This window comes from Trichosurus vulpecula, chromosome 6 (assembly GCF_011100635.1).
Source record: "Trichosurus vulpecula isolate mTriVul1 chromosome 6, mTriVul1.pri, whole genome shotgun sequence".
Taxonomy (NCBI): Eukaryota; Metazoa; Chordata; class Mammalia; order Diprotodontia; family Phalangeridae; genus Trichosurus; species Trichosurus vulpecula.
Window position 1 is genome coordinate 169121829 of NC_050578.1, and position 25322 is coordinate 169147150.

General features: G+C 41.0%; 1 protein-coding gene across 3 annotated transcripts in view; it reads right to left on the reverse strand.

Moving 5' to 3' along the window:
- KLF3 (Kruppel like factor 3) overlaps positions 1 to 23094 on the reverse strand; it is a 38809-nt gene extending 15715 nt beyond the window's left edge. Inside the window, exons 1-3 of one of the 3 annotated variants that reach the window (XM_036762643.1) lie at positions 22534 to 23012; positions 20098 to 20154; positions 8670 to 8765 (exon numbers count right to left, since the gene is read on the reverse strand). In XM_036762643.1, the coding sequence (XP_036618538.1) occupies positions 8670 to 8726 (57 nt within the window). In that variant the 5' untranslated portion in view covers positions 8727 to 8765; positions 20098 to 20154; positions 22534 to 23012. Of the gene's footprint in view, positions 1 to 8669; positions 8766 to 12582; positions 12931 to 20097; positions 20155 to 22533 lie in introns of those variants that run through there. The other 2 variants (XM_036762644.1, XM_036762641.1) reach the window with 2 other exon arrangements.
- Positions 23095 to 25322: the final 2228 nt, after the last annotated feature.

Genomic DNA, 25322 nt, shown 5'->3' on the forward strand with positions numbered 1-25322 from the left:
GCCTTGATGGTTTACACCATCTCCAATTCAAAACAAAGTGAGGTGCAGTGACAGCCAGCTTTGGAACCAAGGAGACCTGAGTTCATTTTCCATACTGAGTGACCTGGGCAAGTCTTTTGCCTTTCAGGGCTCTGGGCAATTCTCTAAGTTGCAGAGAAGGGCCTTAACTACATGGGTTGAAGGAGTTTCCTTATCTGGGAATTCCCCATACCAATGAAATAAATCACAGATCCAGTCTCTATACCAATAATTGACACTATTCTCACTTTAAAAACAGGGAGTGTGGAAAACCAATCTTAAAATGCATACAAATTTCCATCTTAAGAATCAGCTACATGCTGATGTCAATGATTTTGTAGATGTGAATGCTCCCTCCACCTTATAAATCTCTAATGCAACTGGGTATGGAGTCTTCAAGAACATTCACGCCGGTCTTTTGCTAGGCTGGTCCTTGAATGGCAGACACACGTCCTCCATCACTGGCACAGACCTAAAGTCTTTCTAGCTTGGCAGGGCCTGCTACAGCTTGCATTCAAATGGCCAACTTTGAGAACACAGGGTCACCTCTGGGCCATGAGAGACAAGTGAGTATGACTTATACAGAATATACCCCCCATCCCAAAATTTCAAAGTATTACAGGACCAAGGACCTAGTGCCACACTAGAAGGCATGAAGCCAAAAATGGCACCAGGTTTAGTGTGAAGTCAACAAAACACTATATATGATAAGGAATGTACAGTGAGGGTTTAAGTTTATGACACTGCAATTAAATACAGGACAATGGGAATAAAAAAAAAGTTTCCACCATCAATCTGAGGTCTCACTAAAGACAAAAGGTCCTGCTTGGATTGTAAACTTTACAAAAATGAAGAACAATTTCTAATTGTTTTGATTCAGGAAACAGCAACTTTCCTCTCCTAGTTTCACTCTCTTTTTTTCTCTTATCCCTAATAAAACCGCAAGTAGCTAGAACCTTAAATTAACTGGAATTTCCCCCTTTTTATTTTGCCTTAAGCAAAAGCAACAGATCAGATTTTTTTTTAAAAATACACTCAAAACTCAGGGATCCAAACACACTTTCAGAGGCTATCCTGAAATCAGAACACAGGATCGTATCTTTAGATATCTTTCATATCTTTAGAGATATGCATTTATATCTAAAACAACTATCTCTATCTCCAACATCTATAAAGACTCACAAGGCAGACTGGCCTCAAAATCACCCTTATGAGTACTGGATTCCATTTGGTCTGTTGTTTCGATATATTATAATTCCAGGCCAGGTGGCCCACTGGATAGAGCACTGGGCCTGGGGTTAGGATTAAGATCTGAGCTCAAATCTGGCCTCAGAAACTTACTAGCAGTATGATCCTGAACAAGTCACTTAACCCTGTTTGCCTCAGTTTTCTCACTTGTAAAATGAGCTGGAGAAGGAAATGGCAAACCACTCTTAGGAACTTTGCTAAGAAAACCCCAAATGGGGTCACAAAGAGTCAGACACAATTGAAACGACTGAACAACTAAGTCACTGAAGCATATATTTGAAGATTTTTTAATAAAAGGTTGAGACTAAAAGGGATTTCTGTTTAACTTGCAGTAAAGACAGGAAATTAAAATTATCCAGATCACCCCATTCCTGGAGTATTTTGGTCAACCCAAGTATGGAAACAGCCTCACAAAGGACTCTATATACGCTCTGCATCCGGACTCACAGGATTGAGAACCAAATAATCTCTCAATAAAGGGCCTTCCTAATTTAATTTCTCCCTCATTTTATTGACTGTGGAAACCCAGGCTCAGAAAGCAATTTGCCAAGATCTGACAGGTAGCAAACCGTAAGCCAGGGTTAAAACTTGAGAGTCTTCCTCTACCAATGCAAACTGTCATCTTTATAGAATTTCTAGTCCTAGAGAGCCATCTAGAGAACCTGGGTCACACAGTCAGCATGCGTCAAAGGCAGAAGTTGAACTCAGGCCTTCCTGGCTCCAAGGACGGTGCTCTATCCACCATGTGGCTCTCAATTCCGACCTCAGACACTTCCTAGCTGTGTGGTCCTGGACAAGACGCTTTGCTGATGCTTGCCTCCATTTTCTCATCTGTAAAATGGGGATATAATATCACCTCCCTCCCACAGGGTTGTGGTGAGGACCGAATGAGATAATAACCATAAAGCGCTTAGCACAGTGCCCGTATAAGCCCCATTTAAATGTTAGTTACTATTATCATCATCAATGAGCACACTGCCTGTTATAATGAAAAGACTTCATTAATGCTCTGGAGGTACCAACCCCTTAAGAAGGTCTATAACCTATATACATATATACATACACATACACACACCAGATTGTAGACAATCTCTGTTGCATCCTGTGCTCATGGACTTCCCTGTGGCCCCATATATTATTGCCAGGCAAAACAGGACATATCTGGAGGCTGTAATTGTTGGCTTCCGCTATCTAATGTGGCAAGTTTCAGAGAACTAGGAATTTAGAGGCTGGGGAGGATTTTAAAATTTAGTAACATTCTCAAATTTTTCAAACCATAAACTGAGGGAGAAAAAAAAAACACACAAATAAGACGAAGCTTCATAAACATCTCGGGCAGTCTTGGCTTGTGTCTTGGTTTCAAATGAATCCCCTCTTCTGTAACAACTCATTTTCTCTCCTGAATACTGGAAACCACTTAGGGACATGGGTCACAAGGACAAATCACTAAGTTTAAGACAAGATTTAGCTACACGGGCCTGTGTACATGACTGATTATTTCGAATCTTATTGCACCACAAAAGAAGACAGGCAACTGCCATTAATAAAACTCTCTTGCTAAAGAATTTTGCTTGAGATGTTTACCTGGACATCTTATAAAAGATGCATTTATTTTAATTATTTAGGTGGAGCTAATAAGCAATCATAATTAGGTTGGTTTTACACCACCACTTAGTATTATCTTAATATTGCAGAGAATTCTGCAATACAGTTCTCTCTACTGTATGACTGATAAAAGGTTCATAGAGGGTGTGTGCCTTGGGTGTGTGCCCTGATCACCAGAGAAGCATAGTTCTAGTTCATTACCTACCCATCTTGAAACACTCCCTTTGTAACAAAGTCATGCAAATTACCAAGAGGGCTCTGGCTCGGAAAAAAATCAAATCAAAATCATGAATATTACTAGAGAGAAAAAGAGCTAGCAACTTCTTCCCTAACTACTAATGGTCTTAAAAATTTATCACTGATACAATATTTGAATGTGGAGGGAAGACAATTTTTTTTTTAAACTGCAGGTCTTAAAAAAAAAGTAGCTTGCTCAAAAGTATGTTTTTTTTTTTAAAGGAACACACTATAAAGGAACCCTCTTCTCAGGCCACCCACTGACCAAACTAAATAAGACAGCATGCAGCAGCAAGAACAAAAAAGAATTGATACTAAGAAAAAAACCTTCACTTTAGTTACAACATGCATCCACATATTGGTTTTAGATTTAACTGTTTAAAAAAGACCCCAGCAACAAACGATTAAGGATGAAAGTCCATTTTATCCTAATTCCTGTGCAGGTCTAAAAAAAAAAGAAACCCTTTAAAAAGGGGAAGGTAGAGAAGATTTTGACATACGATTAGATGTTCTCCTAGACAAAGTTTTAAGCAGTACTGCTAACACAATGAAGTGATGATTTTCTATACTTCCTTTTCTTCAGTATTGTTTTAGGAATCCATCTTACATACTGTTGCTAGAATTAGATTTTTTATGAATAAATGGAGCTGGTCAGGTCATGACTATGGTGAAATAATTTTCACCAGCTCTCTATTTCCTAGAGAATTAAAAACTCCTTCATCTGGAGCTCCAGGCATTCCACAAGCTAGCACCTTGCTCAGTCCCTTTCCAGCCCTTTCTCATATTACTCCATATAATACCCGATTCCACGGCCAAAATTACTCTTTGCCTCTCAAAATGCATGCTGCATTCCCAGGGCTCCATGCCTTTCTCACACTATCTCCCCAGGTCCTTTCTCCCTCTTTACCTGCTGAATCTGTACCTATCCTTAAAGCCCAGATGCTATGCCAGCTCCTCAAGCTCTCCTCATCCACGAGACCAGTCATGACCTTCCCAAAAGACCTCACATAATATTTTGTTCCATAACTATTATAATGATCATGTCATATAGTGCATTACAGGTGTCTGTGGTTACGTTTTCTCTTTTCCTTTAAAGCTTTTATGTTTTTTAAAGCATACCAATGCTCGGCACAGTGCCTGGCACATAGTAAATACTTCCCTCCCTATGCTTCCAATCCGGTCCATGTGAAAAAATCTCAAAAAGAGAACCAGAAAAAAAATCAGCCAAGTTAATCATCAGTAACAGAAAACTGCAAACAGAAACACTTGAAACTTCTGCCTCAGTTTACCTCTCCCAGTCTCAGCTTCTTCATCTGTCAAATGAGATAATGCCTAAGGTTCCTTACAAGTCTACATCCATGGCCATATGTTATTAAGAGCTCCTTTGTTAAAACTAAAATACTTTTGATTGGAAACTGTAATGGATTGTAGGAATGTCTCCAGCAATGTCCGAGGTGCAATGGGAGTACGACAGATGGGGCACAAACTAGACCTGAACTCCAGATCTGAGTTCAAATTCTGCATGTGCGACAAAACTCTAAGCATTAAGTTTCCTGTCTGTAAAAATGAGGCTATATGGAAAAGCACTTGGCTCCCAGGGTCACTGTGAGGACAAAATGAGCTAAATGAACAACTCTAAAGTGCCATATAAAAGTGAGTGATTATCAAGCTTGTCCACTAGCACCATGATGCTAACGAAAAGCGTTGAAGCCTCAACCATATTGTTAACTTTTAACATTTACTTGTCATCACAAGGACGACGAATAATGAGTATCAGAGGACCCCAGTTCAAATCTCAGCTCCGCCTGCTGACTGCCACCTACCTGTGAAAGCTTTGGCAATTCGCCTAATCTTTCTGGGCCCTGGTTTCATCACCTGTAAAATGGGGGGACTTGATCAAGGGTTTTTAACCTGAGGACTGTGGACTTGTTTTTTAAAAAATATTTTGTTAATTGCATTATTGCTTTCTTTTATCATCCTACTAAAAAAAACCATTCTGAGAAGGGATTCGTGGCTTCTATTGTACTGCCAAAGGGGTCCAGGACACAAAAACTGATTTAAGAAGCCCTGATCCGTAAGGCCATCTTCAGCTCTAAAAGAGAGATCCTTTGTTAAGGATCCCAAATGGCAGGTTAGCAGGACCTTTTGGCTCACAGAAAGTTGAGCTTCAATGGGGTCTAGCTCTTTTCTTGTCACAGTAAAATCTCTGCTTCAGGAGAAACCACAGCCCCTCAACAACAAACAAACAAAAGGTCCTAGCAGTCGGGGGTCCCCAGGACCGCTGCCCTAGACTTGGCATTCTTCTACCTCTTTCCTCTTCCCTTCCTTTTTTTTCCAGGGCTCCCAGAAGAGGAGATGGCTTACGGCTGGAAGCAGAGAGCTGCTGTTATGTTCCAGATGTAAGGGAGAGGACCCGGGCAGATTCCAAATCTCAGTATGTGGGGAAGAGTCCTGCAGCCCATGGAGCGAAAAGGAAACTTGAAAAATGAGTATCAGAGAGGGTAAGTGACTTAGCCTAAGATATTTTTTAAAAAAAATTTTTGTATTTAAATCAAATTATTTGTATTTAAATACAAAAATAAAACATTAGTTTACCTAAATACAAAATATTTTTTAGAAAGCAAGTTCATGGTCCTCAAATTAAGAACCTCTGCATTTTATAGGCGAAGAAACTAAGGCCCAGAGACAGTAAGTGAATTACCGAAGGTTATACAGAAATGCAGAACCAGGATTTGAACCCAAGTTCTTTCATTTTGAGCATCTGAGCTCCCCCTGCACGCCGCGCCCCCACCACTCTACCAAGGAGGCAATTTCACTGTTCCTTTAGGCAGAAGTTCACCCAGGAAAGAACAGAGTAGAATTCTTCCATATAACCACTTGCATATATCTAAGAGATTTAACCCAGAAGAACCAAAAATTTGAGATCCTAGTTTGTTAACAGCCTACACAGGAGAGTTCTGCCAAAGAAATTCAATGTTTTTTTTTTTCCAAAACGAAGTATCCATATTCTGAAATTTCAAAGTAAATGCTATTCTCCCTCCTTATTATTAATAAAAGTGTACTTTTAAAATTCATTTAGGAAAAAGATGTGAGTGGTACTAACTAAATACTAGGACTCTGCTCAACTTATCAAAGGAATCTTCAAGACCAGGGTGGAGTTCTAATACCAGGAAGGTGTGGTTTATTTATAAACAAACAGAATGTAGGAAGAGCAAATGGCACACCCTTCTAGGTAAATACAACTAGAGAAAGGTCTCTTTCAAATCAGACTCACCAACTTCATATAAAATTTCCCTGTTAGAAAAGAGTAGAGAATAGCAATAAATAGAATTTTAGGGGCTTGCTGGGTAAGAGGGAGTTTTTTTTAAATCATAAAAGAAAAGACTTCAGATGTCACCTCTACAACTGTATAAAGAGAACTTAGTTAATGCCTTTTCCCCCCCTTTCCACCTCCTTCAATTTCAGTAACATTCCTCCAGGGCTTTGGTTTTAGTTGCAATGGAACCCCAGGGTGCCCATTCTATTCTCAATTTGGCCAGTTTTATAGAATCCTTTAGCTCTCTTCCAGCTCACAGAGCTCAGGGTGGCATAAAAGGGTAGTAGTATTCTATTATAAAATCAGAAATTTTATTTTTCTCTCCTAACTCTGAGGTTGAAACTACAAGAAAACCTCAAGGAACCCAAGCAGCTACTGGACCAGGTTTTGTTTTTAATGTTTGTTTTATTCTGCTCCTAAGACAAAGAGTCGAATCAGAAGAAAACATATTTGAAACTAGGGATAAAGACATTCTGGGCACATACTCGATACTCAGCTTCAGCATAACCTTGCTAAATACAATTTCTGTAGCATAATTAGCATTTAGAACTATGACCGTGAGGACACTGTAAGGTCATAGGGATCAAATTTAAACTCACTGTCTTCTGCCTATAAAGGAAATATACCTATTTTAGAAAGATGTTCAACTAGAGGAATTTCCTATTCCCTTAAGGAATTCTAATGTACTGAAATTTTTATTGTATCTAAACAGAGTTTCCCGGAAAATTGAAGGATTCTAATCTATTTCTGGGCACATAAGGAAAGGAACCATCAGTTGCAAAGGGTCATGGAGAATAAATGTATTTTGATTTCATTTATGAGCACAAGTTAGGATGTTACAGAAACCAGTAATAATTTCACAATTCATTTTACTTCCAGTTTTTGCGGTTAGGTGAATTTTCTTGCTCTCAATTATCATATTAACTTAGCATACAGGTCTGTGTTTTTGCTCTAAATTAGACTCCTGAGACCGATTTCTATGCCTGATGCAAAGTGCCGGAAGCACACTGGATAAAATGCATCACTTGATAGTTCTGCATCATTTACGAAATTAATCATATTTTCTGGTACTGAAAAGTTATTTGTATTTTAACGAACTGCCTCACATTTAGGGATTGTCAGTGCATCTGGAGAAATTTTATACCTTGATTTTCTCTAGTGTTACTCAAAAGCTCGGAGAGAAGATCCCTCAAGGGTCGGGGAAAAGAAAAAAATGGAGGCTTTTCCGTTATCCTACTAATGCTAAACAATTCCAAGATTCTTCTTTTAAATATTAATTTTCACTGCTAGTTTCCCTGAACCTGTTCAAATACACAATTACTCTATATTTCTTTCAAAACCATTATTGCCTTACGCTTAATTGTAGGCAATTGTATTAAATTTTACTGGACTACTTTATGAAGATTTTCTACCAAAAATTATAAATAGTCATATCCATGGCAACTCAGTTTCTGCAGCCTCAGGGTGACCCCCGTGTGTCTTGTATAATAAACACTTTTGGCAGGAACAGCCGTGGCCAATACATAAAGATGATCTAATTTTAAAAGCTTCTTATTACCAGCCCTTGGTCCAAGTTTTTCCCCTTGTGAATATTTTCCAAGCACATGGAAGTAAAAGGAGAGAGAAGAAGAGAGAGTAAGAGTTGTTACTTAATACTGACTAAGCTGGAACCTCCCAAAGCTCAACTATTCCCCCTTCTTTGAAGTCTGGGACTTTTGCCTAGTTAACTCATTCAGGTTACTCTAAGGCCAAATAACTAATCAGACAAATGACTGGTAGCCAAAGCTGCCTAAACTTTCCTAAAGGTATTCATGACAGTAAAGGATGGATTAGCCAACGTGGCAACCAGAGTCAACAGATTTAAAATTTCTATTAAGTGTCATACGGAACACACGAACAATAGAATAGCTTGGATTGATAGAGCACTTTATGGCTAACAAAGTACTTTTTCTATAATAATGATCAACACCCCAATTTTACAGAAGGCAAAACTGAGGCAAAGCCATTCAGGGACTACCAGTATCAGTACAGGGACTTTGCTCACCTGGGAGTTCCTTCTAATAATAAAGTCTCATTACCGGTTATCTAAACATTTATCGGAGTTACCACTGGTAGCTTTAGGAAACCTTCCATTCAGAAAATCTTATCAGGTACCTACCAAAGATTTTAAGCAGGAATAGAACACAAGAGCCCTTTTGTAGCAGAGAAACTAGGAAAGCAAATCTTTCTTCTTTGAAGACCTTACCACTGAGACAGGATCCATTGCCTCTTGCTTAACAGGGACAGGGTCAAACATCAGCATTCTTTTAGTTAAATCCTCTAAGATGTTCTTGTGTTTTGTCTAGAAAACAAAAAGAAAGGTATACAGTTGAAACCACCTGAATTGATTCGAAACATAAACTGGTACCCCAAAATTAAAAAACACCTCCCCAAATGTATACACTACTAGGAATGTCTGGAATTTGCTTCCTTTACTTAAGAAAGATGCCATTTTATATAATCAAAACCAGACTGTATGGTCCCAACCAGACGATAAGTCAACCAGAATTTCCTCCAGTGAAACATATAACTCCCCTTTCTCCTTCCCACCCCAATTCTGAAAGTGTGTGTGAAGCCACTTTTGAACAGCCAAGCAGGCCTGGCTTTCTCTTATTACAGATAAAGACCTCATCTTAAAGCTTTTATGCCAACAAAGAGATTCTTAGTCTGGGTCTATACACAAAATGAGGCTCATGGGATATGGGGAACATCACATCATGTTTGTCTTCACCACGTGGATACAGGAACTGCTACAAAATTGGAATTAGCTGGAATACGGGCATAGGAAAAGGTGAACTTTGTCCTGGGGCTCACACCCTGTATGAAGTCCAAGTCTTACACATACATGCAAAACAGACCTAATTTATGTATTTCTTCATATAGATCTCACATTAATAAGTACAGCACAGCCTCAGAAGAAAAAGTACCCATGTCAGAAACCAGGAGCCCTAAAGCAAGAGCTAGTCTGGCTTCTGTGTGAACTCAGAGTCAGAGCACAGAGTCCTCGCCTGTGAAACGAGGCTTATACTTTGTTCCCTAGCTCACAGGGCTGCAGGTAAGGATTAAATCAGATAATAAGTATAAAAGTGCACATCTGCATCTGTCCCTAAATATAGTGGAAAGAAGTCGGCAAGATGGTGAAATTTACTTTAATGGTAAAGTTAGTCAGGCAGAGGGCCTTTAATGCCAATCATCTGAGGGTAAAGCTGGCCCTAAAGAATTAGGTAATATGGAATAGTAGAGAAGGCCCTGAATTTGGAACCAAAAGGCACCAATCCCACTTTTCCAATTTTCTGTACTCTGGATGACCTTGGGCAAGTCAATCGTTCTCTCTGGGACTCAGTTTTCTCATCCATAAAATAAGAGAAATAGATAACTTTTAAGGTTTCCTCTACATCTGGAACCCACGATCCACAGGAATCTATACCAAAAAGAAGTCAATTCCTTGAACTCATCCAGTACCCTTCTGTCTTATTTCCAAGACCTTAGGCATCTCACTACCTATACACACACACACACACACACACACACACCCCCCAATCTGTCAACATCTCCCAAATGCCCACAGAATAAACAGACTAGATACCTTGGCTTGCTTTTCTAGGCCCTCCATAATCTGTCCAGGCAGCCTTACCTCTATTATTCACCTTCAAGAACCCTCTACTCCAGCCAAAATAGTCTATTTACTATCTCCCTAAAACATACCTTGCCTTTCCTACCCTCTGCTCTTTTGCCCACACTGTTCTTCCTTTCAGAAACCTCCCTATTATTTCCAATCCTACCAATACTTCCAGTCCCAGGTCAGAGCCACCTCCTCTAGAAGAACCTGAATTACCCCAAACTGTTCATTCACTTTTCTGTGCTCCTCTAGAAATTACTCCCCACGGAAACTATTTATTAATTAAATCATGCACAGTCCTGGAATTTCTCTCATTTTCTTGCACTACTATTTTAAACTTCCCATTTAACTTATCTTCCCAACTAAAGGGTAAGCCCCTTTAGGTGTGGCAATTTACTTAATACTTCCCTCTCCTTGTCTAGAGTTAATATAACATTTGCTGCTTGAGCTCATGCATGATCTTAAATCAACTTTCTAACTTTAGTATTAATATTACAGCTCCATGGCACAAACTAACTACCTTTAGGGAAATGAATACATGATAAAAACCAGTATCTTCATGACACTCGTTATCATAAGAAAATGAAAAGTCCAGCATACAGCACTAGGTCTATACCATCACAAACTGAGTTCTTTATGCTAAACTCATGCTGAAGCATTATCACCTATCATATTTAACAAAAAAGCCGAAGTGTGTTATCTGGCTTACTCGATCCATAAGCCTAGCAGCATTTTGTTAGAAATTAGCTTCTTCTGTAAAACTAATATTAGACTTTTAGGAGACCGTCACAGGATATAAATGCATAAAGACATATTTACTGATGGAATGTCACAAAAAGACCAGGAACTGGGGAGAAGTCAAGGGATAATAGTCAAACAGAACATCCAGAGCTATCATGAATAAAAAGAAATAAAAACATTATTAACGTTAAAAAAATATCTAAGAATCTCTGATTCGGTTTGAATTTTTAGAAATAGTATTAATCTTTTAACATTGTTCTCTTGGTCCAAAAAAGTTGATGGACTTCTCCCCCAAAGTGTCTAGCCCGTATCTCAGAAGTAATTTAGGTGCTGGGAGAATCTGGGTTGTTTGTATAACATGATTTTAAATAAGGCATGTGTGGTGTAACACGCTAGGGTTGTTCCATTAAATGTTATATTGCTACAGAACCTAGTCTTCCCGTGTAAGACCTTATACCCAATTGCATTTCTTCTTATTTCCAGTAGATGGCAGGCTATATCCATCCATACACCATGTTGCATATCAAATAAGGTTGATTCATGTAGGGGAATTTTAAGTCACTTTAACTTTAGTTGTTATAGACTGAATTAGAGAGGTCACCAGAGATACATAATCAGTTACACTTGTGTTTTAACTTTAACTTTTCATCTATCTACAACCAAACCACAAAGTCTAAATTTAAAAAATAAAACCCTTTTAGGACAAAAAACTTCCCTAATTTACAGGATTATTAAAGTTGAATATAAATTACAATTTAAGCTTTCAAGGAGAAAGTGAAAATTTATGCCAAGCAACAGCAAGGTAACATGAAAATAGAAACAAATGTTTCCTTGTCAAACAATCTGAGGAAGCACGGGGATGGGTGAAAGAGGTTAAAAAAAAAAATAAAAGAATCCTAGTATTTTCCCCCAAAAGGAGGAAAGGTAGATTTGCAATTCTCTTTACCTTATCATGCTATTCTTTCAAAGTTGTCAAGGCAAGGGCCAGTATTTTGCTAAATATTTAATAAAATGCCTGTGTTACCCATTCAGTGAACTTTCAGAAAAGGTACCAATCCCATCATCTGGTCTCCAACTCCTCTCCAAGGCTCCAAAGTAGCCCCCAATTTATGAAAGGACCGTGCTCCAAAGTTTTACAAGTCAGCTTTTTGGAAGTCAAAAATGCACTTTCCCAAAGAAAAATGTTATAAATGTACCCATTAGCCTTCAAAAAGCCTGCTTAACTCACAATGTACTTTCTATGGTCCCTAAGTCTGTGTTCTGAGAGCATTTCACCATTTGGTGAAGTGGGAAGGTGTTTTTTTTTCCTGCATTTCTCTGCCTCCTGGTCTCTGGCCTTCCTCTCTAGGCCCCAAGTGCCCTCCTACTGGCCCCAGCCTTAAGCCTTCTTCCTACTGCAAAATCCCACTGAGACACAGACTGCCCTCCCCCAACACACACCCATATGCTACAGAAGTTTTTCTCCCTTCTAGTCAAAACCCATTTTCCCCTCAAGTTCAGCTGGTCTTAGCTAGGTATTAGGAAGAAAGCAATTTGAATGAATTAATATGTAAATGGATAGTAGAGCCTTTACCCTTCCCAGTCCAGTTATAATTTTTAAGAGAGGGATGTTAATATACCAAATAAGAAGCCAAGTTAGGGGTAACAAAATCAAAACAGGGGAAGATATTCTTGGGCAAGAGAGTCATCAGTGAAATTAGCCAGTTTCACTTTAGGCCTTCTCCCCTACCTACCCCCACCCCCCATGCCCTCCACTTACTTGACTGCCAAAGACTGCAAAAGTTCCAAGTTTTCTTCACTCCAGTTCCCATGGAAGCAGGAACAGGATCCCCCATCCCAAACATCATCTTAAGTCAAGCCCCATCTTTCCAATATTACAATGGAAAAAGAGCTTATAGTTACTTGGAAATTAATTTTACTTCTGTGACTATCTTCAGAAACCACAAGCCTGGACTGTTTGCATGAAACTAAAAACCATATGGAACATTTCTGCTCCTCATAAATTAAACCAGTGCTTCTTGCATTAAAATGTCTTAAACGGAGATAGTTAATTATTTGGTTTCAGATTAAATACAATGATCCACTAAGCAAACTTTCCCATCCTGTCTCCTTTCTGTTGCCCTCTCCTTTCGAGCCACCCAATTTTACTTTCCGGGCTCCCACCCATTTTTGCTACACCCAGTGGATCCGGGCCAAAGCAGTCCAACTTGTCCAAACAGGACACGGCTTTTGATAAGATTCTGCCCACACCCTGTACTTCGGAAAGACAAGTGAAGCAATTGATTTTGCATGTAAATAAGGACAGGTGCAAAGGTAAAGTCCAAGCAAAATCCCTCCCCATTTCTAGGCTGAAGTCTCAGAAAAGGAAAGAAAAATCCACACACAGAAAACCTTTATCAAAGGTCAACTCTCAAATTCAATGCCACCTTGTTAGCAGCAATCCACACCTTCTTAAAGAAACTTTAGCAAATACTAATCATTTTCCCTACCAAGGTTACGCGCTGGTTTTCTTTAAATTGATAGTTGCCTTTTAGATTAACTACCTACCATTCATAGCCTGTTTTATATAAACCCTTTCTCTTCTGTAAAGTATTATATAATCAATTCTGGAAGGTCCACAGCAACCCTTCAGCAGCCCACATCATTCCTCCTCTTCTTTCCCTGGTGTATTTAATTTCTCATCTTTGCCTACCACATCTCACTTGAACTGGAGTCCCACCCTGCTCCACCCTGGAGGGGACCCCACCCAGTGTCCCACCCTGCTGGGTGTGGGAGTTTGGGAGGGCCTAATTGGCTTCAGTCAGTAGCCAGTTCCTGGAAATTCCGGCCTGAACAGGGATAGCTGGCAACCTTGTAAATAACCAAAATGTATCATCTAGGACTGTGGTAATTTATTGAAGGCTCATGAAAATTTTTTTTTCAAACATCTAATGGACTTAGGAGCAAAAGCAAGGGTCTTATTTTTATAACTGCCCTTACCCTCTAAGAAACATCGTAAAGCTTAAAACAAAAACACAAAAAAATAAAATTCAGCGTCTATAAGATAAACCTCTTCTACTTCCCCTCTTCCCCACCTCCCTCCTCAGCTTCCCTATTTTTTTCTCCCAATTACCCAGGCTGGAAACCCTGGGGTCATCCTTAATTCCTCCCACCCCAAAAAAAGAACTCATTAGGCCTTTCACATCTTTTCAATTCTTCCTTTGTCTTTCCTTTCCTTTCTATTTCCAAGGCCAAAAACCTAATCCAAGACCACACTACCTCAAACACAGATGACTGCACTAGTCAGCCACCTGATTATAGCCTCCCCGACCTGCTGCCATCTTGCCCTAATCAGAGACCCTAACACAATCAAAGTTGGTGTTCAAAAATCGATTTATCTCCTCTCCCTTCCTCCCACAAACATTCATTAAGCACCTTGAGTGTGCATAGCAATGCACAATTAGTTTCTGATATTAGGCAAAATTAGAAAGGCAGAAATATGTGAATGTTTGAAAAAAATTGAATTTTCAAGCATGAGTGACAATGACCATATGTATATACAAAGTAATGATAATGGGATGTCAGAGCTGAAAAAGAACTTAATAAATGACTCATTTTCTTCACCATCCAACCCCCTTTCACACTTAAATGGTGTTTGAAGGTTTACAAAATGCTTTTCTTACAAACACCTAATGAGATAGATTATATAGTATCTATCCCTATTTGTACACTCAATGAGTCAGTCAACAAGCATTTATTAAATCAAGTGTGGCTTAGGATAACAGATCTGAGGCTCTAAGCATTTCTAGTCCAACCCCCCCATAAGAAACTGGTCAAGTCCAGAACCCTAGGGAAGAGAATGGAGAAGAGAAGACCTGTTGGATCAGCTGGCCATGAAGGGCTGTTGTGAAGAGGATGCTTTACAAGACTTCGAAGTTCATAAAATGTGGATCTTTATTTTGAAATGATTACAGTAGTCCAGGTGACAAAACTCAACAAACTTAAGTATGCACCTAATACGGGTACCCGAGAAGCAAAGGCAAAGACAACAGTCTATGTGTGCAAGGAGCTTATGTTCAAAGCATGGGGGTGGGGCAACGGGTACAGAGGTAAATATATGAGCCAGATAGAAAGTTTAGGTAAAGCAGTCCCAGCCTAGGATCATTCAAGGAAGTTTGAAGTTATCCTCTAAGAGTGTAAGATCTACAAGGAGTAAATGTGAGAAAACTGACGGGGATATAAATGGATATAAAGGCGATCCACTGAGGAAGGAAAGGCAGGAACTGTGACTTCCAGAGGTTCTTCAGTCAATGTTATCACCTTAACCAGTATAAGAACTCAATGGGTACATCTGCCAAGGTAATGGAAAGGCCCTTTCTAAAGAAATGCTTGTATAAGCAGGAGATGGGAGATAAATGTACGTTTGCACTTCTAGTATTCAAAGCTAGGTCCTAGGCCATGGCACCTATCCCTCTGAGGACAACAAGTAGGAATTTAGTATTAATGGAGCCCCTAAAATAATTCCAGGGAACACAAACATACACATACAGACACACAGGACTTTTAGCTTAAGCTCAACTGAGGTAGTACCTCAACACACCCCTCCCCCAAGACAGTTAATTATAGCCCCAGTCCCATCATTCTTGGACTAATAAATAAGCAAAAGAAACAATCTAGGCATCCCAACTTAAAGCTATCTATTATTCTGCTTCTCTGACACACCTGTACTTTTGTCCATAAAAATCCAAGGGAAAAATTGGCAGCTTTATCTAAGTCAATACGGAAATCCTCACTGTAATTCTCTGAAGTTGGAAGGGTCAGGCACTTTCATCCCCACTTTAGAAACGAGGAAATAAGAGGGACAGAGGTGGAAAGACTTGCCCAAGATCAAACAGCTCGTCTGAATTGTAGCCAGGACTAGAAATAGTCCTAATTATTTTAGATCCTTCTATGTAATGAGGACCTTGCAGCCCATGCTGTGGCCCTGTCTTTTAGGTGAAATCATCCTATAAAGAGGCTCTTTTTGGCAGTCTGGTAATGACACCTCACTGGATGGGTTCCAAGAAAAACTTGCCTTCTTCTGAACTCTGTTCTTTATCTCTATCATAACAAAGTTCTAGGGCAAGAAATCAGGTTGTAAATGCTTTTTTCAGGTCTGACTGGTGAAGAACTTCACACATCTCAACCTTACACATAATAGGTGTATAAGAGATCACTACTGAATGAAGGGCGAACCTCAAAATAGACACCCCTCCCCTCACCCAATCTGGTTATAAAGGGTAGTTTACCTGATGAAGAAAGTGTTTGTACTATCATAGAATAAAATGATTAAAATTAGAATTTTATCTAATAAATTATTACTAATAACTAAAAATTATCCTAAACAATTAATAGGAACAAAGTTAGAGAAAAACTTCTAGATTAGATGGCCTTCACTTTTAAGAATGTTTTCATAAAGTGGTACTGGAAAGAGAAGCTTTGGGGAGTTACAGGATGCAAAATACTGAAACAGATAAGGGAACAGAGTTAGGTGATTAACCTCAAAGAACAGTAGTTGGGAAAAAAGAATAAAGAATAGGGGCAGGAAGGGAAAAAAAAACTCCTTTATTTACAGGCAGCCCTTTTTTGTGTAGAATGGACTGAGCTAAATGACTGTTTGACTCACTGATGTTCTGAGGTCAGTCTGGTTCTGGCTAAATTCCTTAGATTTAGGTCTAGACTGGCCCCTAGTCATCCCTGGGGACATCTCAGGCCTGCCAAAGATTGTCAACAATCTCAAGGGTGTCCCAGAACCAACCTAGGTCCCTCTAGATCTTCCTTCCAGATGAAGAGGCTGATTCACATTCCCCTCTCGCTAACTCTGGCCTAGACCCAGGGATTTGGCTGGAATGGACCAGCCTCAAGCGTGTAAATGGTTTAATGCTCGATTAATTTACTACATTTTACTACTGTCTGTCTCTCATCCCTTCTTTTTCTCTGGAGGTGGGAGAGATTATTGTAAAACATGGGGCAGGAAAAAATGGAAGAATGAGGCACTACTTTGCTTGAGTGAGCAATAGGGGTGGAAAAGCTTCCCCATCTTGTTTTGTGTTTTTTTAATACCAGTTTATTCTAAGATTAAAAAATTTTACCTAAGTTATGAATATACAGATGACTTCAAAACTGCACAGAAATGTCACATTTTCCAGAGTTTATATATAAAAACTGGTTAAAAATCAATATTCTCATATAGAGTTAAATAGAGCTCATCCAGACTTTTGACTCAGAAATCGTAGATTTGCACAGCACTGTGGTCTCCTTTATTTTAATAACCACTAGACTCTAAGGAAGGAGGAGAATGGGGGGGGGGGGAAGCAGTGGCTACCTCCCTTAGACAATACCCAGTCTTATCAGGGCAGACTGCTGTCTGGTTTCCTGTCTCTGCACTGGAAAGGAGAAACTAAGTCTAGTAAAGTGAACAGATCAGACTTCTAAAAACAAGTATGCTGAATAGTCTAATAATCCTCTCATGCATATGACTTTAAAATTAATTTGGTATGGAATCATATAGATAAATAAACCAGGCCTTAAGTTTTAAGGAAGAAATCCTGGGAAATAAAGGAGCTGAACGTTTGAGCCAATTTCAACCCCTCTTTAAAGAAAATGCCAAAATAATGCCATTTCCTAGTTTTTAAGGATGAATTTGCCTTTTTTTTTTTTACTTGCTCAAACAAAACTGGGTCACCCATGAATAGATCTGACAACAGGGTATGAAGTTAGCATCTAGGAAAGCTGAAGAACAAACAATTCAGCTTGTTAATTTTATAGAAAGATGGGGATTTAGAGAGCGAAAGGAGGTGGAGATAAGTATCCAAGGGGATTTCACTGAGGAAGAACAAAGATGAATGGAAAAATGATTAAATAAATGTGGATTTTCTCAAGAGATGAGGCTGTCGTTCCCCAGCATACCAATGTTTGTTAGTAATTAGAATGACTGTGTACCAGACATCACTAAAATTTCCCCCCATTATTTTTGAGTTTATCATTTAGAAGTTTGCTAAAGTTTTTATCTTGCTGGTTATCTGTCATGTTCCTTCTGAAGCCAAGGATCATTATTAGATCCCCCAAAGGGAAACCTATTCAGGAAGAGTTAAACTTCTTTCTGAAAGCATGTCTGCCAAATACCATATTCTGGACTGGAAGCAAGCAGCTTTAGAATGAAAACACAAAAGTTTCGATTTTTAAGGGCTCCCTACCCAAAGGATGGCTTAATCTCTAATGTTTGCTTTCCTTCTCCCCAAAAGAAAGCACAATTTTAGTTCCTTTCCAACACCTTTCTTACCATTTAAGTCATAAAATGAAGATGAGGTGGAAATTGTGCTGTTTAAAGGCAGACTCCTAGATTGACACACATATTAATGAGATTTTTCTGATACTGAATATCAATTATGGAAAATTATTTTCTGTAGAACTTTATGGATGAATACTACACAGAAGAATCTAATCTCATCCCACAATTCTTTCCTACTGGAAGAAAATTTAAAACCCACTCAAGGTCAGCAAAGTCAAAAAAACTCACCAAAAATTAAATTATTTTTTCTTCTAACCAAAACTTTTCCTTAAACATTAATTTCTGTAGAGGTAAGAAGAAAATAATTTATAAATGTACTTTTTTTTTTAAAGCTAAACTGAAACGTTAAACTGCAAATAGTATATAGAAAAAAATTGATAGCAAGTCATGGAATGATACATAAAAGTGGTCAATGCTCCAAATAGCAAAATTCTCCTTATGTAAGTTCAAGGACCTAAGAGTTCCCAAAGCATCCTAAGTTTCCTTATTTCCAGCTCTCTTTTTCTTCTCATTTTTCACTTTTAATCCTTTTCTGAAGTCAGACTCTGAATAATAAAAAAAAAATCCTGATGTCCCCTTAAGAAATTTATCTTGGTTTTTCTTCAGTCATGCAATGCAATTACATAAAATATATATGTTCTTCAAAATGTAAGCAGAGAATTCAAGAGCACTTGAACCCTCCAATTAAAGACCAACGACCTATGTCTGAATAGTATCTTATGTTAAAACTGAACAAAGTAGACCATCTTTTTCAGATCAGTCTTCCCTCCATCATCTGCACAAAACTATATATGGTTAATCTCAATCCAAAAGTGGTATCTTCAGGGCAGAATACATTTCTCAAAACAAAAACCACCCCAAAACCAAAAAAAAAAAAACAACCCTCAGAAACCTCCCCAAATAGTGCATATGCATCAAAAATCATAATCTGGGATTAAAATAAAAATGGAAAATTTATTCACACATATAAACACACTGAAGTAAAGGGGTGTGTGTGTAAAAAGGTTAACTGACTTCTCATTATGACATAATACAGGCATCTTAAGCAATCATGAGTGTGTGGAGACATGATAACTCCCTGGGTGGGGATTGGGAGTTAAGGGGCAGGGAGAAGGGGCCTGGTCTGGGCTACTGATCTACCAGAAAACAGCCTGAAACAGGAAAGAGCACACATATGCCACTAGGAATGTATGACGCAAACCCCAGCCTTGAAACAAAGAACAGGAAACAGCTCTGCTGGCTGTGCTGGAGAGAAAGCACAGAGAAACATTTAGCCGGCCCTCCCTGACCCTATATTCATGAGCAGCTGGAGTTTTTAAAACAACAACAGGGGGTGGAGGTGTTTGTTCGATGGGTGTGAATAACAACACCAGCCTATACATGGGACCTACCCTATTTACAAATATAAGGAACCACATACAGTAAACATCATAGGTGAACATTCAGACAGGAGAGCCCATCATAATTAACACCAGCCTTCCCTCCCGATTTCTTTTGTCCCTTTCTCCTTCCTCTCAGGGATTTTTCAGTCAGGTTGCCCAATATTTTTATTATTATGGTTCAAAACAGGTCGGGTTTTTTTTGGGGGGAGTGGCTGGGGGGGAGAAGCTGATGACTGAACAAATCAATGAAGAACACTGATTATAAATCCATTCCCAGTATTACTATAAACACAATGGGATTCAGTTACTAAAATACTCATCAAATCAAGTTCATTCATTCATTCATTCATTCGTGGTTCTGAATTGCCAAAGCAAAGAAAGGTAGGAAACTCAGAACAACCCTAAATTTCACTGTATTGATTAATTCGCATGTACATATAAACTCACATACATATACCTTATACCTGGGATTTCACTGGTAGAGATGTTATGCAATTTGTTTCATGATACTAAATTTATTAATGGAAAAATGGTGATTAAAAAAAGAATTCTTTTTAACTATATGACCCTCCACCCTCATTACCTTTCTTTGCTTAAATGATTCCTTTGTTGCCTCTTAGAAATGTCGGACTCTGCTTTCCTTAGTGAGACATTTAGGAAGCCATGTGTGGAGACATAATGAAAAAGTTAAAAAAAAAAAAGGCATCACTGTGACCATAGTAACCAAAAACATTGATCTGGATTTAGAAACTTTCCAAATTACAAATAAAGTAGATACATTTCTATATAAATGGCCATATGATTATTCTGCTATTTGTCCTAATGTCTGGATTTTATGTTGTTATTCTCATACTGTGGTTTTTTAATACTTGTTTTCTTTTATTCAAACAAAAGTCAAACAAATACAAAATGATTTACATTATAAAGTACATCTTCATGGACCACATTACAGAACTTGTACACTTGATGTATAAATATTTTGCAGAATAAAAGGCCTCCTAGCTTTGAAAATAAGTAAACTTGGTACCCATAAAATTTAAGGGAATAAAAAAAATCTTCAGACTTTTACAACAGCTAAAGTCAGTAACTATTATCTATGTTTCAAGTAGTCACCCAAGAAACCTATCCCTCCAAAAAAAAAAAAAACCTCCAACCCCTCCCCCCCAAAACTATTGAACTCCCAATACTTAGGGATGTGTTAATGCTTTCGCATTAAAAACTGCCCCCCACCTCCAAATCTTCCTTCAGGGATAGGTAAGCAGGTTATCAAGTCCAGATGTTACTCACTAATATGTAAAACACTAACAACACGTCACAGCTATTTTGTAGAAAAACCTGTTAGGAGCAGCAATTCTATTTATTGGATAATGCAGAATACATACAGCAACTAAATCTTAATGAAATCACAGTACCTCTTCATTTTTTTCACCAACATAAAAAAAGGGAGGTATAGAATGGTGCAAAGAAAAACTTTTAGGCAAATAATGAATCTACTTAAAAGTCCATTAAGAGGAAGGAGAGACGGAGTTAAAAATCTGAATTCCCAAGAAATTCCACCCGAAGGGACCAGTTGAGTCTAAGGTGGTTGGTAAAGCCTGCTCCAATCAATACCCAAGATTCCTTTTCCAGTTACCCTGAAAGTGAGCTGCTTCTTCAAAAGCTAAGCCTCTTTCTCATTTTTCCCCACAAAAGTGAAGGAGTCGTATGATTTTTTTAAAAAATTGAAGTGGGGATTAAAGAGAAATCCTGTTTTCCTTGTCCCATATAAGGAAGGGGGGGAGCCATCTCTGTAATATATGCATTTATATCACACTATACAAGTTTACAGTTTCACATCGATGGCCACACACATGCACTACACAGATGCTATTTTAGCCCCTGAGAACAGTCTGAAATTTGAAGCGGTACTTTCTGGGAGGAATAATTGGGTTCCACCCGCCCCCCACCCCCGCCCCGGGCACCAAGATGAGTGTCCAAAAAGCACGCGATGCGAAGGCAGGGACTGCGGCAGCCTCTCCACGCAGGATACCCAGCAAGCTCCACGGAAGGCAATCCCGAGAACATCCGAGTCTTGCCCCCCTTCCTTCCCAAGGAGGAGCCGGGTCTGGGGAAGCGGGACGAGCGCCTGCCGGTTCCAGTCTCTTGCCCCCACCCCCACCCCACCCCGCTTCCCCCCCCTTCCCCCAGCCTCCCGGGTTCAGTCTCCTGGAAAAGCGCTCAGGAGTCCCCCACCAAGTTCCTTCTCGGCTCTCTCAGAGAAGCGGCAAAGCCCCGAGGAAAACTTCCGACACCGTCCGAGGCAGCCAAGCCGGCGGGGGAGGCAGGGAGAAACGGGGGTGGGGTGGGAGGGGGAGCTGGGGGAGGCGAAGGGGAGGAGCAGGAGAGAGAAGAGGGGTGGGGGGAGGGAGTTCGCGTTCGTGTGTGTGCGTGTGTGTGTCCAGTCTACCTTCCTTGAAACAAGGTTGCAACACACCAAGCACACTAATTTCTACTGGGGAGGGAGGAAGAAAGGAGGAAGGCAGGGCCGGGATGGGGGGGGGGGAGGGAGTTAAAGACCACACAGGTGTATCATCTCGGGTCCCCTTCTCCCATCTTTCCATTTGTGCCCCCCCCACTTTAAGCCCGGTCCCTCGCCTCAACTTCAGCACCACCTCTTCTCCCCCCACGAGCCCCCAATCCACCCCGCCCCCCCCCGCGCGCACACCACCAGCTACACCGCAGCGGGGTAAACCCCGGATTTGCACAGTCTCTCTCACCAATCCCACACTTTCGACCACGAACCCGGGGCCCTATCCTCCCCCTCCAATGCAATTATCTGTTGCACTTTCTATCGGGGCTAGAAAAAAAATTTGCACCCCCCCCCCTCCCCACTGCCTCTATCCCGACACGTCCACGGAGGGGGGGGGATGCACGGAGAGTGGCGAGCGCGCAGCTCCAAGGGCCGGTCTGGATGTATATCGTCTGTCTATAATTCTATATGCACATATGCACACACGTATATTTGTCAGGGAAAACTTACTTTGAGCGCCGTAGTGCTGAGCGCAGCAGGCAGGAAATAAAAGCCCAGGATCAGGGTTTCCTTTAATCCCCCAAATGCAACAGTGTCAGCGGAAAAGTCCTGCGACCATGCACGGCCGCCAAGGATGAGGAGGAGAAGGAGGAGGTGGAGGGAGAAGAATGGGGTCAGGAAGGAGGGCGCGGGGGGCGGCGGGCCCCTCTCCGGCGGGGATGGAGGTGGATGCCTCCCGGCTCCGGCTCCCTGTTCCGGCTGCCCGGCTGCCCGGCTCGGCGCGCTGCGTGCACGGCTCTCGCTGCTCTCTCTCTCTCCGCCGCGCTCAGTCTCCCAGGCTCCTGGCACCAAGTCCGGGGCCGTCACATGACGCCGGCGCCGCTCGCTCTGCGAGCCTCCCAGGGCTGGCCGGGTAAGTAGAGGCTGGGACCTCGGGTGGGAGGGTCAGGGAGGGGGAGAGAGGGAGCCGCCGCCGCAGCCCGGGCAGGGCGGGGCGGGGTCCCCACCCACTAGGGTGGAGGCAGCGGCGGCGGCGGCGGCAGCAGCCGAGAGGGGTCGGACGAGTCACTCACACAAACACGCACGGACTCCCTCCGCCCCTCCCTGCCACCCCGCCCTTCCCTCCTCCTCCTCCCCCTCCTCCTCCCCGCCACCCCGCCCTCTCCTCCTCCCCCTTCCCAGTCACCCAGGGACAGACTTACAGACACTCATTATTATCCGGAGCCGGGGTTCCGCCCCACATGCCAAACTTGCCCTTCCCTCCTCCGCGGCCGCGGCCGCTGCTGTTGGGGGCCGCGGGGCATTAGGCGTGCGTCCGTCCCGGAGCTCCGAGCGATCCCCTCCCCCTTTACCTCCCCTCGGTGCACACACCCACGCCCCCACCCAGCCTTCCCCTCACCCCACCCCGCCTCCCAAACCTGCTGCTGCAACACCGCCCAGGGCCCAAGGGGAAGGAAGGGCGGTGCTGCCCGTTCCGAGGCGTAATGGGGCTGCTGCTGCCGCCGCTGCATAGCTTCCAAAAAACACAGCAGAGGTTGTGGGACACCGGGCTGTCCGGAGGGATAAATCATCTGTCGCCCGATGGGAGGGGTGGAAAGGGCGGCCCCCCCTCCTTGGGATGAAGAAGAAATAAATTAAATTTTAAAAAAATTATAAAAAGAGCCCGGGGGTGCGCCAGCGGCTAGAGGAAAATTCATCCGGAGGAAAAGGTGGGGGTGAGGATGAGGAGGACGGGGAATGAGGTTTGACCGAACCAAATCCGAGGAAACTAAAGAGTTTCAGGTTAATACAACATCCTGTTTGCAAGCTGCCTTCTTTGTGCGCCGGGGTTCTGGGAAAACTCTGCTCCGTCCCAGTGAATGAGGAAGAGATGGGGGAGGGGTACGACTGGTGACCGCCTGGCCCTGGAGTCCCCGTTCTGCAGTTCTCTTGTTTCCCTTCCCCCCACCCACCTCCAGGGGTTTCTCTTTTCCAGACCGTTGGAAACCCTTAGGCAAAGCATCTTGGAGTTGAGCTCTGGAGTCTAAGATAAAAGTCCTCCGTGATAACATTGCAGTACCTTTTTTCTTCCTGCTACACATTTGCCTGAAAACTTTCCCAAAGATGGGTTCAGGTACACCCCCGTATAAAACTCACTCATGCGAGTTTGGTAGGACTGGCTGAGGTGGGGGTGGGGGGTGAGGGGCGGGAGGTTAGCCTCAGCGGCATTTCCACTCAGGCCATTCCAGTGGGAAGAGACCATGCCCTGCCTGTACTTTATTCAGCTTGCTTCGCTATGTGTGTTCCGAGGATGGCCGCAGATACTGCTTTACTTTATTTGGAGTCAAGGCCTGGAGAGTAGCTTGCTTGTATATTTAATGCCTTTTGATTTTCTTTTAAAACAGTATTAGTGTAATAAAGATTGCAATAAAAAGAACAAAGGACAAATTGGTTCAATTGTTTTAGTGCTGTGTAATATTTGAAAACACCCCTGCTTCCATCTATGGCTTTTTATTGATTCAAGATGTTTTAAAAGGCCTTTAAGTTCACCCTTATTTTGCTCCTTTCCCAGTACTACATAATATGCAGAAATATATTATAAACCTAGTCCTAGAGTTACATGCTATTCTAACAGTAGAGGAAAATCTTAACATAGTGAAATTTTATAAGTATCTTGTACATATTAAAAATTACACCCGGAGACACAAAAAACAACTGAGTCACAGTGTTGTAGTAGAGAATTGTACACATAACCTCTGAAATTTGCATACCTATAACTCATGTCTTTGAAATAGTTCTATAAAATATGAATGACCTAGGACATTTAAAACTTGAATTATGAGTATTTTGGTTGGGTGAAAGACAAATTCAAAGTAAAAACCCAGTCCCTGCAAAAAATGCATGCAATTGATTTACAAACCTATAAACTTGACTCAAGATTTGGGGTCTAGTCATTAAGTAATTTAGGGCAAGTCAATTACCTTTCTTAAGCCCAAATTTCCTTATCTATAAAACGAGCATTATAATGTTTACCCTATTTACCTAACTCCCAGGATTAAAAGCAAACCACTTTATAAAATGTGAAGTGCTGTGTAAACGTGGGTAATAAATATTATTTAAATGCTGGACATTATTATTATTAGCTCAAGTCCATTGAATATGGGTGACTTTGTTAGACTGATGGAGTTTATTTGCATTATGTATTTACTCACTGGATTAATTCAAGGGAGGCTTAGAGTTAGAAACTTTTGTCTACAAAAATCAGTTTTCCATTGTTCATACAGATGAACAGGCCAGAACCAATCAACAGGCATTTATTA